General features: G+C 41.8%; 1 protein-coding gene across 1 annotated transcript; it reads right to left on the reverse strand.

Moving 5' to 3' along the window:
• Nucleotides 1-10,153: 10,153 nt before the first annotated feature.
• Nucleotides 10,154-14,744, reverse strand: LOC121597477 (neurogenic protein mastermind). Its single transcript, XM_041923257.1, has 2 exons — nt 12,232-14,744; nt 10,154-12,132 (listed from the first exon to the last, which is right to left on the reverse strand). The coding sequence occupies exons 1-2, from the start codon at nt 13,657-13,659 to the stop codon at nt 11,797-11,799; spliced, it is 1,764 nt and encodes a 587-aa protein (XP_041779191.1). The 5' UTR covers nt 13,660-14,744; the 3' UTR covers nt 10,154-11,796.
• Nucleotides 14,745-15,661: the final 917 nt, after the last annotated feature.

Below are 15,661 nucleotides of genomic sequence, written 5' to 3' on the forward strand. Positions count from 1 at the left end.
AATACGTAATTAAGTGCATACAAGAACAAAACTAAATTGGCTGCAAAATGTGATATCCGACTCACGCGAATGTCCCCGGAACGCATCATTCGCGTAACTCGAGGAATGGCTGTACACTTATTGATAGGTAATTTGTACCCTATTTTTCAATGGCCAATCTGAAATGTTTATTTTTTTCTTTAAAATTAATTCATTGTAGCCCTTTTAATACAGCCATGTTCATGTAATGCAATCAAGAACGCATACACTATTAAAAGTATCCAGAGGAGCAAATAAAGATCGTCGTATGTTAGATTTCTTTCGTCGCTTAAAGCTGTGACTTACGTATTGTGTGATGTTTGTATACAAATAAAATACAAAAACAACAATTTGAGTTTTAGTTTGACAGTGTTAACGCATATACAAACATCACTGACCTTTTTTATTATTTCCTCAAACATCCCCAAATGAACGATAGCGTCAGATGAACAGAACGTATGCTTTCTAGCAGAACACAAAAGGGCAGGAACACTATCCAGGACACACACATATTGGTTTCACATAAATCTTCCATGATAAACCTCCGCGTTGTTTGGAACCGTGTCCGGCAGACTAGCTTTTGGCTAAATATATCTTTAAGCTAAATGCTCCCTATCACTGTACCCCTATCAGACTGGCCAGTGTGTTCAACTGTCCTCTCCTTGCTTCAGCAGGGAGAGGAATCTTTGAAGATTCTATTAGTGCTCGTTATCTTTAGTCCCTTACCATTATCATAATATTTAACCTCTGTTCTATTTCGGGAGGTTCCGCACCTTCCCTGCGCAGTGGGTAGGGAACGGAGAGTTGGGGGATTATTTTTGGTCCTGTTCGTATCGCACAAAGCGGCTGTAGATTGATAAAAACCTACTGCACATAATTTCCTTCACCAAGTGTTCCAGTGGCTTTTTCAATGGTTTCTTCAAGATTCTCCCCTCATGCTAAACGTTTCCGCGCGGTCAAGATAGTTCGCAATTTGCTTCATTTGACCAGATCGAATCCGTTATATGCTTTATTATTTATTGACACTTTTGTGTCCTATGTTTTTTCCTGTTTGTTTTTTTTTCCGTTTTCCTCGTACTTGGGAACATCCGGGCCATGGTGGATGACAAAATATAATAAAAAACAGAACTCCAAAAATTTAATATGATCTCCACACCACATATGTGGATGTCGTGCCTCTACGTACCCCTGGAAGCAGTTCAGCATATTGGCACACGAGTCAATGTCCAGCTACATGGAAAACCAGGCACACGGGCTATCCAAATCAAATCCCAAAACATGCTGGACCGTTTGCGGTTAGTGGACGTTTTATTTATTGGTTTCATCGCTACTGTTCCACCCCTGGCTCAAGCTGCTCGCCCACCTTTATGCCGTTCCTCTGTAGCAGTACCGATCGATTTTATATTCACTACAGCTTTCACGAACGATTTTCGAAGAGATTGCGGTTGACCAAACAACCTAGCAATTGGGCTTTATGGTTGGTAGCAGCGAAACATAATCGCACGGACACTGGATATTACTGCACTTTTTATGCGTTCCGTATGTAAATTACGAATTTTGTGCGTACGGTGGTAGCAATTCCGTCCAGAGATCTGATGTTTGAGGGTAAAGTTTGGGTTCGCTATCTTCCCAGAATAAGCGAAACCAAACAGCACCTAGTAACCCCCGCCGTAAAGCGAGATAACATAACGAGGTCAAAAGGTGTTACCTGTCAACGATATTTATAATAAAAAAAGGATATAGCAATTCATTTTAGTTGAGCGTGTTTGACCCTACACTGGTGATCAACTCACAATTTGATGGGGCATTGGGATTGAAAATGGTTTGGACATTTCCAACACACACACAAATTTGAACTTGCATTAAATTTTTTATTTGAACTACAGTTCAACTAATTTTTTCAATATATTTTTCTGAAAAATAATCAAAAATAGTTTCTTAGATTTGCAATGGATTTAGTAATAAATAGGTGCATATAAAATCATTTCAAACTGATTCATTTATTTTACTGATTTTGTCTTGTTGGACCTTTACTAGCTGGTCAGTGTCTTCTCATTTATAAATTGTTAGCTAAAAGTTAGTTTCAGTCATGATTTCTCATTAGCTATGCCGCTGAGCTCTTTCATAATTCTAGCTTCTAATACCAATTTTATTCTTTCTAAGCACATGTGCGTGTCTGAAAAAAAATTCTTTAAATGCTGTATCATTTGTTGTGAAAGAAATTCGAATACTTTTAATTCATACTATTCAAAAAATGTTCAAGTAAACCTCAGAAAGAAAGGCAACAGCATCATCATATGTGGTTCTCTTCTTGGGCACAGTTTAGCCTGACACTGTGGAAGAGTTTAGTTTTGCCAAAATCAAATATAATGCATTCAAAATGAATTGAAGATAACAGCTTTGTATAATAGTTTACCAGTAAAAAGTGAGCATGTGCGTCGACAATACGGCCAGGCCGTAATTCTCAATGAAATAAACAAATAAAAAGTGAGCATGTTAGAATTTTTATTCTATTCATAGGAAAAAAAACATAACTGGTCCAACTATTCTTCTAAAATGTTTAATGTTTTTTTTTTTTTTGGTAAATGAACAAAAGTAACATAATTTCACAACAGCAGATTTCAATAATTTACAAATAAATGGTGTGATTTTGTAGTAATATCTGATCAAATGCATTATAAAATAAGATTTTTTAAAACATCCTGCTTTGCATTGATTCAACTCGTTTCTAGAACATTACAGTTTAGCTTCACAACACTCCTATCGAACTGAAGGTGAATGACCCGTGCACGCGACAGCCCGTATGATCGTGGAAATGCTTTACACATCAAAATTGAAATTGAATCATAACAAAACAATACTGTGTCCACTGTAAAGGTGCCAGCCGAACCAATTAGCATATGATTTTCCACCGTGCACCTGTTCGAGTTCATCGGCCGTAAGTGTATCGATCGACGTGCCCACCCGACCATTTTCAACAGCTCATCAAATAGTTAAAAAGTGCAAACGTTCCACTTCTATTCGTTTAAAAAAACACACACACATAACAACAACAGCATGGCTAGTGAAAAACTATGAAAAAGCGGGATATGCTTTGTTTCTGCGTTGATAAAAAAAGTAAAAGTGTCCAAAGATAAGGGTTTGCGCTCTCCCCAGAATGAAAATACGATAGCAGATTCGTCGCGATGCTGCCTGCTGGTGGTGGGGTACGTAAATCTTGGTCAGTGAGACCAGTACCGATCGCACGACTAATAACGAGAAAAAGGAGGACACCGTGCCATAAAAACGACACACACGCGCTATGAATAGGGTACAAGTGTGAACGTACTTCTAAACCCTCGCTTCTTCCCTTTCGTCGCTGGAACGATGCGACAGCCGACCGTTACCACCAGTCCCACGGCGCCTTCGTCATCAATGTCCTTAGTTTGTCCTCGGTGTATCGTACTGTGACACTTTATATGAGCCAAACGTGACTTTTATGAATTTAATTTTGCCGCCACCAGTCCACCGACCAGTCCGTCCATCTTTCTTCCCCCCCGGCGACGATTAGGTTCGATGCCACCGCGTCCCATCCGGGCAGCATCCCGTACAGACAGAGAGGCAGAATTCAATGGTGGGCTCTGTAAAAGGAAAGTGTGTAACAATGGTGGAGGGCTTCGTTTTTTGTTGTCGAGTGTAATCACTCGTCTTCAATCGAACGTGCACTTTTGCTTAGCATTTTACTACTTATGCTTTCGTTAAACGGATCATATGTTTCAATCTTTAAATTACGTATGCGGGTAAACATAAATAAATATCTTTTCCTCATAAACTAACAAACAAGAAACAACTTTAATTTAAACAATAATACAAAATTTCTTTCATGAAGAACACGATAAACTTTTGTACTTTTGACTGACTTTTATCATGACACCTCTTTTTTGTCTACAACAAATTGGGTGGGTTACGCAACTAAACAAAAATCCCCGTCCCTAGCGTATCGCCCTTCGCAATCGCACTAGGGTGACCGGGGACACCGTGAAGAAGAATAAAAAAACAGTATTTATTAAAGTCCTGTGGCAACGCGTAAACAGTTTTATCGTCCCAGACTGATAGTAAAACCTATCCCGGCCATTGATCGGTCGCTTCTTCAGTTGATTGCCGTAATGAGGTCTACAAAGCTGTCCATAGTTTTCAGTTTCTTGTTTTTTGGTCATCTGCAAAAAAAGGGAAACTTAACCGTAACCAGGAGAACGTCTTCATTGCTGTGGAAAATCCCCCGGAACGATTCAGTACTTCTTCTTTTCGTTTCGTTCTGTAGTCATTTCATGACATTCGCCCCCTACCAGTAAACCAAGCCAATGGGGGAGTGGATAAATACTGCCAGCCACAGTCTCATGATGAGACAGAAGATGAAGGTCAGCGCTACCGATAGGATAGTACCAACAGTAGCAACAAAAGATTCGAGTAGGATAGTACAAAAAAATCGAACTAAACAATAAAAAGTGATTTTACCAAATTGGATATCAGGTTTTCGACGTTTGCTACGTGCTGAGAGCGTACAGCGTTCGTGTGGTTATGGCCGATGATTCGATGATGCTCCTCGGTGAAGGGCACGCTGGGCAATTGCACTGTCTTAAAGCACAGGTCCCCAGATTGGATAGGCAGTTTGAATGATCCTTCGGGAATTACTTGCCAGAGCTAGTTCTATTGAAGCGAGCAGCAGCAGTTTGTAGCGAATAACAACTCAAATGTACATTGGCGCTTATCGGTCGAAGGGTTTCGATTTTGTGCTTCGTTTTTGAGCATGGTTTAAGATACTTTTGTTTCATTCAAATCCAATCATCAATATTCGTGGTGGGATGGTGGTGACTGATATTTTACGCTTTGATTTCTACGTTAACAATAGTGCATTCTATAGGCTTTGCTATATAAAGCAACAGATGTGCATGCAACCGCGTCGTTGTATACTGGACATTGGAAAGCTTAATATAGGTACTGAAACACATGAACAGAGGCAGATTTTCCTAGAAGTGGACTGGGCGAACGGAAAGGGCCCCGGTATAAAGGGGGGTATAAGGAAACCTTCACACGTTTGTTCGCTTATATAAGCGATTGATTTTGTTAAATAATGCACATATGAACGAAAAACTAAATATTTCTCAAAGTAGTACATTCTAACAATGTAAGTGTGTGGAATGTGTTGATAACGTTTATAGCTACCAAAAGTTGTTACGAGCTTTGGAGATCGTTGTTTTAGGCCTTGACAAACTTGACGTACTTTCGCACTCTTCCATATCAGTAATAAAACCGCTCATTACAATAAATCATGAAGAAGCTCCTAAGAAGTTTATACTTTTTTAAGAACTTTGTCGATGATCTCGATTGCAAGTACGAAAAGTCCACAAATACGCATGTACAGGTCAATGACTATCGTATCGTATCGTCGAATTATATATTTAGTACACAGCAAATTGTAACGACACCATCAGGAGCTGCGAATTATATTAGCGTACGTTTAATCTCGTGAAAATTAATAATAAAATAAATCCAGCTTATCTAATATAAAAAAGCACAACGTAGGGTTTCCGCGGTCCTAATTGGTTATGCGAAATATTATTAAAATTGCGAATAGTGTAATGTTTGTTGATATTGACACATTTTGGGGACTTATAAGGAAACTAGGGGCCCCGTTTAGGGCTTAGGGCCCCGATCAGGATAAATTAATCCGCCTCTGCACATGAATAATAAAAAAAACTAAAAATTATTCAGGCGAGCATTTAAATTATTCAGGCGAGCATTTAAACGAGGCGGCAAACATTTTTATTAGAGTGACCTGTATTAAAAAAAAACTAAAAACTACGCCACATGAGATTTGTTCATAACGTCTGCAGCTATTGATGTGTAAACAAAAGCATGTTTACAAAACGTCTTCATTTTTTCCTCTCAATGCTGATAATTTCGTAATCTATTTTATTAGCAAAAAAACAGCCAAATAAAAGTAGAATATAGACTATCACAAACTAACCATATGTTTCTGATTTATCAGTGATTCTAAAAAAACAATAAAAGGATAACTAACTCTAAAAGGCATGGTAACATTCACAGTCCAAACAACCCCATTGAAACCTATCATTTGTGAGGAATAAGTATCGTAATATCGGATAATAAGCAGCATCCAAGGCAAAGGTTTATAATAAATGGATTTCAATTATGTATTTCTAGATTTTTATTTGTATTTTTAAATCCAGAAATTAACACTGTTATGGCCAGTACCTCTTTTTTTAATGCTGCAAATGAACAAACCTGTGATTGTGTTTGAAATATTACTTAAAGCTAGCATAATATCTAATAACGGGCTACTCAAATTTTGATTCTGTACAATTTGGTGGATTATTGGGGATGTGTGGTACATTGAAGAGATGTTTCATATCGTAGTTAAATTACGTTCTTAATATAAAACATACAGGTAGATATTTCAATAACAACACATCAGCCTTCAGGTTCCCCTAGATATCTATCATCCAGAATTAAACTATAATAATAACAAACCTTACCAACAAATGTACTTCAAACCATGTTATACACTGCCGGACAAACAGCACAACATAATGTAAAATACGATTTTCGAAAACAACGATTTATTGCACAAGATTAAACATGCGCTTAAACAGCATTAATTAGTGTGAATCAGACGCAATCTAATTTTCCCTTGTACAAATGCATCTTCATCGTGGCTGTATTAGCTGGCTTGCTCTGCTCAACAAACCCAAACACACCACGTCAAACAACAGCTGATGACAATCAGACCCACTTTAGAACTCATGATCATTATCATGATCGTTATTAGTGACCGAGTAATCAGTGATCAGTGAAGCGATGAACTTTTCGCAATGCAACAGAGTTGCAAAAGTTGTTTCCAGTTGCAGTTTATTGCCATCAAAGCAAGCGACGAGATCCCGTAGTCGCTGTCTGGTGGTAGGCGTAGGAAAGTTACGAAATAGATAGCCCGTTATCAGGCACCGCAAACTGTGTTCGACCGTGCTCCATCGATCGAATCTGCCCTGGAGGGGTGGGATGAAGGGTTCGAGCCGTACGGAAAAGATAGATGGGAAATCAAATAAAACTAAACGCTACACTGTTTCCCGCACGTCAACATGATGTATATAGATGCTGTTGTTTCATTGTTTTCCGTTTTTTATGATCCAAAACGGCGCGCTACGTTCGCCAATGTTTCGACTAAGCTGTTACGATTGACCATTTTTTGGTTGCAGGCAGACCAATAAAACGATAACCGTACTAAAGTTTGATTAAAAGCCATCTTCATAAAACTCGCATTCATAGCGGGTGGTGGGTACATATCGAGCAAATATATTTGTTTTTTGTTGTTATTTTTATTATTATTATTCTTGGAACGCGAATCCAAGCTGTCCTACAGGAAGGAAGACTTCAATAGTGGATGATTTATGAGTGTGTAGGTTTTTATTGTTTTTTTTAATGATTTTTTTCATGTTGAGTTTTTTTAGTCATTGCTCTGATGAAATAGCATAATTTCATCAATTGGAAGACAATTCTTATGTGATTTTTTCGTGCTTCCAAAATTCATTAGCTCCAATTTCCTAAAACTGTGATCGAAACAGATGCATTCAAATGTTCTACAATCCGTACAAGTGTTCTCTGTCTTTGATTTGGCCTTTTTCCAATTTCGATATCATTTCCCCCAACCACCCTCTCCTACCCCCCACCCACGCCTTAAACAGTTTTCCCAGTTTTCAACGGCAAAAAGGGGTGTGAAAACGTCGCCTGCCGCAACGGATCACGATCATTATCCTGGTCACGTTTTTTCGTACATCGTTACCAATATCACGCAGCCTTTGGTCACTGCCTGTCGGCAGTGGTCTGCGTGTATGTGCTATCTGATGAAACACATCATCCGCCATGTCCAGTCGGCCACCCAGAATGGCCAGCTCGTTACCATTTTCATCTCGACCCATTTACCTCACATGTGTGTGTGTGTGTGTGTGTGTCTACGCGGGTGCTATCAGAAGGAAGGGAAGAGAAGAAGTATTACGGTTAGCAACATTTTGCTTCCGGTAGAGCAGTCGTCGCTTTGATCCACTGTGAGATTTTTTTTTGGGTCGGTGTTTGAGTATGTGTGTTTTATTTTATTTTATTAGCTTCCGACTGGACTTTATCTTGTCAGTTTTGAGTGTGCAGCGTATCGGGTGATATGATATCTTCCCCAGCCGGTGTTTAGCACTTTGGTTTAGGGATACTCATGTTGTCTTTTTTTTGCAAATTGGTAAGGGCTGGTGAGATGAAGTTTGGTATGCTTTGCCTTACACAAGCGATTGTATTCAAAATCTTTGCCCAACCTAACAAGTTGATGATTTACGGAAGTTTTCTCGTAAACTTAAGACATAACTCTTTGGTTGCATTCCCATAAGTGTAGGCAATAGTCACACTCACTCGAAAACCTCTTCAATGAAGCTCCGTCATACAAACCATCGTTTATCCCAAGTGAGCAGTAGAGGAATAAATTATAATAAGCAACTGTTTATAATTGATTTCACGCCACTCTATCGATGGGATTGAGGATCGGTACAAATATTTCCCCCCAAAACAGTCCCCAAACAATCAGTATCTAAACGCTTCAATAAATCTTCATGTCGCTTGAATCGACTGCACTTGCTTAAGTTACGCGCGTGTGTTTACACTTCAAATTGATTGCTCTTTTAGAACGAGCTAACGAAGCTGCACGAACAAAGATCGGAGTATGTACGATGTACGGGCAAGGAAAAGAATTCATTCACGATGCAAAATGTGTCATTGATTTATGCTACCAAACAAACGATCACAATCCGATCGGTGTATTTACGTTTTGAAATAGTTTTAATCCTCCACTAAACGCTCGCATAATCAACGGCACTGGAATGAATGGAATGGAGCAGTGTATTTGTTTGTTTTATCTTCACAATACTTCTTTGTCTAAGCAATTTAGTGAAGAACGGAGTACGATAGGTTCTCTGTTTGGAGACATAAACAAATAGCTAGATAATTGAGTCACCAAGGTGAGCCAAATCGTTCAAGCTTAGAGACGGCAATCGAATACGGCTTGCGTCTAGTGTTTATATTACTGTTAAAACCACGCTAATGTAAGAAACCATGTTAAATCTCTCCATGCAGAAATGGGATTCCATTTTGTTATTTGGTTTCATCGCGTAATCTAAAGCCCAATGAAAAGATTTCATATCTTCTAAACCTTTTACAACTCTAAAACAAATCGACGTACATCTGCAATCCAACAAAAAAGCAATTTGTATTCATTTTTAAAGCGCTTTTGTGAACGGCCTTTAAAGCCTTAAAGCTAATTTTATTCTACAGTCACACCAAATTTACGATACTAAACGAATGTGCTTTGAACCAGAGCACAGATAATGCGAAAGGTCGTAAATGGTCGGTTACGCCCTATACCGCTGGAAAGGAAATGCTCTTCAATGTCTTCCCCAGATGATGGTAGACCAGCAGACTAGCAGTGGACACTGCACAACCTCCCAATGTGTAAGCATCAGAAGTGACACCGAACAAACAATAAAGTGACGAACAAGTTGCGGCAGGCGAAATGTTTTCGCTCGGGTTTCTCGGAATCGGCCATCCTTGTTGACAAATCCAAGAGTTATGTGTCCGATCTAACTACCAACACCACCACCACTACCATGGTAGCAACCCTCTTGGGCTTGGTGTTTCTCTGTCTCGGTGCTCTGTGGTGGGCGGAATATGCCGGAAGGACCTCCGAATGCTAATACCACCCGCGCGAAATCTTCATTCGATACGTTCACTCTGTATTGGCAAACTGCCGCTTTACGATTACCATTTGCCGTGCTGGAAAGTGCCTTAAGAAAACATACAGTGCAGACCTCCTGCATGCGAATGGTAAAAGGCGAACCACACGAAGCATCCTCATCGTAACAATGGAAAGAGAGTAAACAAACAACGGCGCAAGTTTCCTGCCACCGCTGTCGACTTTGTGGTGGCCAATCGAATACGCAATAAAACACGCGGGCGGCCAAATTCAAGTGGGACAGAACCAACAAAATATCGAACAATTGGAATCGAAGAACCATTGGAGAAGAAATAAGAACCAGTACGCAGCTTGTTGTATTTATGTTTTGTAATATTTTTTTTTGTTTTGCTTTGTTTTACTTTGCTTCAACATCATTTAATGATAAACGTCGCCGTGCTTTGACTTCTTATCCATATTTTACACCAGTGGTAGGTTAGCGATCGATCGATTTTGTTTACAGTGTTGTACTTGTACGTAAAGAAACCAAACAACAAAAGGTAACACAATCGCGAATACAACCAACGGTGTGAATAATACACTGATCAAAGCAATTCCCTATCGATCGCTTGTTTGCTTATTTCATTTACATTAACATGATATTTGCTTCGATGATCTAATTATTGCTTCATCGTCTCGAGTCGAGTCGAGCGAGGTGATTTTTTTTTTAGTTATTACGATCGCTGTCCTATCTGTTACAGTGACAAATTATCGAACGCTTTTGCTGGGAATATTACAACGTATTTCATTTGCTACGGTTATTATCATTATTATCATCGTAATTGTTAGTTACTTTCGTTCGTAGCCGTGCTCGTTTATACACGGGGTTTTATCCTATCTCGTTATGCTCAATGTGTTCCTTTTGTCGCATAGTAACACACTAGACGGCAACACTTGCAGTATTAGAAGATCGTTTCAACACATTCGTATACACCAGATCGGAACTGTGGTGAAGTGATTTTAAATGCAACAAAATGTATGCGTTTTTTAGGTATGGTGTACTCTTTGCACAACGTAAACAAATCAAACCGAACTGAGAATTAATAATGATAATATTTAAAGTTTAGTAATATGCTTATCTATCAATGCTGGCTTCCACTGAATGTAAGATTAATATTGAAAATTAATTGTTTCTTCAAATGAAAGAAAGTGAACAGTATTTAACCCTTATCCCATACAAAGTAATACAAAATCAACATGCTCCAACTAAAGTTATCTCCTACCCTTTCAAACAAGCGTTGATCATCAGCAACTTCTGTTTGGCCTCATATTATTAACAAATTAACAGCTTAATTACCGAAATATTATTTTTTATATTGATGATCATAATAGAAATCCCTATACAAAACTCCTTGATTCATTTTAAATTACAGAGTTGCCCGTAGTTTTTTTAACACTTTTTAAATATTTCTTACTGTTTCCCCACAGACAAAAAATATTAATTTTGTCCCAGGGTCCGAATATGTTTGAATCTTTCCCACAATATAATGACTGTTTCAATTTTTGAGGATTTGTTTCAAAATTATTTGCGACGATGTCAGTAAATGATGAACAAACAATTTTTTTTGGAAATATTTATGAGATTACAGATGAGATGAGTACATCCTGTTAAAATCGCAAAGTGAGATGAATGAAATGTTAACCAAATAAAAAAAATCAAATAAAAAAAGTGTCCTTAGGATAATGCTTCCCAAAATGAATCAATCGCCACTGTTCATCACTGCGCCCACAGTTCCCCCTCACGAACACGATCCCTAAGTCAACACTTCACAGTCCCCAAGGCTGTGTGCCCTCAGACACCAAAAACATCTACTATATACACGTTCCCCTTCACCTTCACCTCATCAACGTGTGGCCACACGCGGCCACGCGCACGCAATAATCTAAGCAGCTCGGAATTAACAGGCATATCGCCCAACCCATGAAGGTGTTTGATGATTACCGAGCGTCGTCTGGCGTCATACGTAGTACTCCTGCGATGTAACACTCTCTGCGATCAGCTGCTTCACCGAGGAAACTAACCCCGCACCAACTCCAGCACCGGCACTGCCCCCACTACCGCTTCCTCCACTGCCACCACCACCACCACCATTGCCGGCACTGCTGGCACCGGAAGCACTTCCACTGCCGGCACTGCCCCCACAGGGACCATTGTGTTGCGACGAGCTTAGGTGTTGCTGTTGCTGATGATGAAGATGATGTTGTTGTTGCTGCTGCTGCTGTTGCTGCTGTTGTTGCTGCTGTTGTTGCTGCTGCTGTTGCTGCTGCCGAGACTGCTGCTGATAGTGTGCATGCTGCTGATGCTGTTGCTGGTGTTGGTGTTGGTGTTGCTGCTGGTGTTGATGTTGCTGTTGCTTATGGTGTGCCTGTGGATGTTGCTGATGTTGCAACACGCCTGCCGTCTGCTGTGTTGACTGGTCGCGCTGGTGCATCTGCAGCGTCTGGATGAGCTCGTCCCGTTCCTGCTTTATCTTGGCCAGCTCCATCTTCATCTGTTGCATCTCGTGATGGAGATGGCGATTGGTGATCTCCAGGTCGTGGCGCTGCTGCAACCGCTTCGATCGACAGTTCTGTGCGTAGCCTCGGTTCTTTAGGGTACGCCGCTTTTGCTTCAACCGTACGACCTGATCCCGCGGGCAGCCATGCAACCGTTTGTTCAGCTCGCGCACCGACAGCGTCATCAGCAGCTCATCGTTGATGAGATCCTCGGAGGAGAGCCCGTTGCCGGAGCCCGATCCGCCCAGGCCGTTGTAGCAGCTACCTCCACCACTGCTGCTGGTACCGTGGCGGGGTGAAATGGTGGAGCTCGTGGAGCTGACGGAGTGTGGCCGGTTCGTGTGTAGCGAATGATGATGATGATGATGGTGGCTGTGATGGTGGTGCGGATGCTGATGCGACACATTGTGCATGCTCAGCGGACCAAACTCCAGCTGGGCCGCTGTGATATGGTGATGATGATGCTGGAACGGTCCGCCAACGCCACCTCCCCCACTCGCAGCTGAATTGCTCACCGTTACGATTCCTCCATTGGGACCGGCTGCACCACCGCCTCCACCCCCACCGCCAACCCCACCGAGCATACCGTTTTGCCCGTTCGGACCGCCTGCTACGGTCAGCACGCCGGTGTACTCCTTCCGATCGATCCAGTCCCCTTCCGGACCGATGGAACAGTGCAGCGGTCGTAGGTCGAGCGGTTGCTCACCCCGCATCGTCTGTGGTAGGAACATCATCTCCTCGACCAGACCGGTCTGGGAACGAGTGCCATAGTACGGGCCGTTAACGTAGCCTCCACCGCCGCTCACGACTCCACCGGTGCCACCAACACCGCCGGATGAGTTGGGAGATCCGATTACCGGAGGTGTTTCCGGCGGTGTCGACGGTACACCGCTGAGCGGGGGATTGAACAGCATCGGTTGACCGTGCGTCGGTGCACCGACGTGTGTGAACAGGTCTCCGGGACCGGGCGAACAGGCGGCATGCAATTTGCGAGCATCCTCCAGATGCCAACCGTTGCCAACGCCCGTGGCTACTACGCCATTGCTGACCGCTTTCAACCTGATCGGCACGATGCCACCGTTCTCGTCCATCGTCGTGGCACCGTTCCACAGATGCTTCGAGCCGGCACCATTCCCGAGGATTGTGGGGCTAGTGTCCTCACGCTTCACGTTCGGTCCCGTGTCGTGGTCCAGGTGTTCAAGTACGAACTCCTGTATGTAGTTGTCTCCGAAGCTGGGCTCTTCCAGATTCATCACTCTAGCTAGTCGATCGAACGGCAGTTTCATAAAAGTGGATGATTTCGTTTCGTCCAGCTGGTGCCGCATAGAATCACACTCAACACAGGCTCCAAAATTAACCCACTACACTAAACAGAGCTGCGGCGTTCCGCCTTAAAAGTTCTAGAACGGTTCGATCTGATATCCGTTGTCCGATGTCAGTTTAACGATCAAAGACGCCCGAGACTTTGGTTTCACTACCCGCGTTCACGCTACAACAGTTCGCCTGCTTGGCCAGTTTGAAAACGAAAGGCTACACTTTGTCGCACAGTTTCATACACACGGAAGCACTGACCGACATTAACGGGTCCTAGGTACGCAAGACCTGCCCAAGAAGTTTCCCAAGATTTGTGGACACAAACAACACACACTACTTGAGGGAAAACAATATCTAGACATCCAGCTCACTTTTTACCATCCTCCAACACGGTCAACATCGGAGACACAGCTTTCCCTTTTGCACAGTGCCTCGCCGTTCTGCAAGGCACACAATGGCACTTTGCTTTACTTTGTGTCTTCCGTCGAAAACAAATAGAATACACACGGAAACAATAACACGGCGGGTGCGCGAGCCCCGAACTACAGCAACCACCGGCCAGCTCCAACCGATCCAACTGGCAACAATCTCGCGAAATTGAGAACGACGGCACTGGGCCCACCCGCCAGAAGACGCTGTTTGTAGCGGTTGTTTGTGTTTTTGCCTAAGAACAACACCCCACACACGCTCACTGCTTTCTCCACTTTCACACTACCTCTCTCGCACTCTATTCGGATCCCCTCCCTCCAACGTGTGATTCATCCACCGTAAGTTGCATAAGCGAACAGTGATTCCAACCAGGAAGCGAACCACATGCAGTCATTTATAGCATCTCGCACAAATCACACCACAGTACTGCTTATCGTCACTGTACGACACGAATTACGTGAGTTTGTGCGTGATCCGAGCAAGCAACTAACCCGTTATTGATTTATTGCGCCGTTCTATTGTATTTCGGTTGTAGTGTCACTGTGTGAAAAACAAAACAACACTCTCTACTACTGGTTTCGCTGCACGCTGCGAGATGATGTGCTTCCGTCCGCACTCAGCAACAAATAGAATCCTGCCGGCATTTTTCATTGATTGTGCGCCGATTTCGCGGAACATGCGATTTTAGACGCGCGCTTATCGCTCCGCCCACTTCGACCACCATAGCAACCCCGTAGGGGAGGAGCGAACCGGTTTGGCTGCGAATGAAAGAAGGAGCAAGCAACAACATCCGAGCCGTTGAGCACACTGAGATGATTTGCGGACTTGCGCAATGCTTGCGACGACGAACCAAAATTCCTTCACTGGTGCGGGATGTGTTTTCCTTTCCAGTTCACTTGTCTTATTCGCAAGCCGATGGATGTGAAAATGTCTTTCCGTCTGGTTGTAGCAAAACAGAACAAAAAATTAAAATAATAAAAGCAAGCTTTCCAGCAACCAATAATCTTTCGAAAGAGTTTGCTAATAGTAATTTTTACAGCCCCACTTTTTGAACCACCGCTTCCTATGCAATCAGCTGTTCGAACTATTACACACATGAGATAACAAGTGATTAACTGAGGTGTAATATGTTGTATGATAAAAACGACAGCTCAACAGATGGAAACACTTGGTGCCGTCTTTAATTGTCCGTCTTAGCATGGGGAGAACATATTAAGTAAACAGTATGTGATGTTTTCGTGTAACACTCGATTTTCTAAATACTATATTATGTAAGTGTATTTTTGTTAAGAGAAAACTTTAGAGTGATTTGTAAAAAAAACATCTGTCGCTGTCTTGGCATGTTAACACAAGTAACATGCAACTTGTCTAACATGCAACTTGTCTTGTTTAAAAATAATTACTTTACCTTGCTACTACAAAAAAACCATTTTAATCATCCAGTATATGTTTCTAGTACCTTTCTGGCCACTCAATTATTAGCAATTAAGTAATGACTTACTGTTGATGAATTTGGACTAATAGATGATTTTTTGTCATGTGTCGTTTCATTAAAAGCTGAAGCTCATCTTTTCACAGACTCAG

Source organism: Anopheles merus, chromosome 3R, assembly GCF_017562075.2.
Source record: "Anopheles merus strain MAF chromosome 3R, AmerM5.1, whole genome shotgun sequence".
NCBI classification, from domain to species: domain Eukaryota; kingdom Metazoa; phylum Arthropoda; class Insecta; order Diptera; family Culicidae; genus Anopheles; species Anopheles merus.

Coding starts and splice junctions, on each gene's coding strand:
- LOC121597477 (XM_041923257.1), bottom strand. CDS start 13,659: ATGCGGCACCAGCTGGACGAAACGAAATCATCCACTTTTATGAAACTG. Junction 12,133..12,231: donor CAACACAGCAGACGGCAGGC/GTGTTGCAACAT, acceptor CAGCATCAGCAG/CATGCACACTATCAGCAGCA.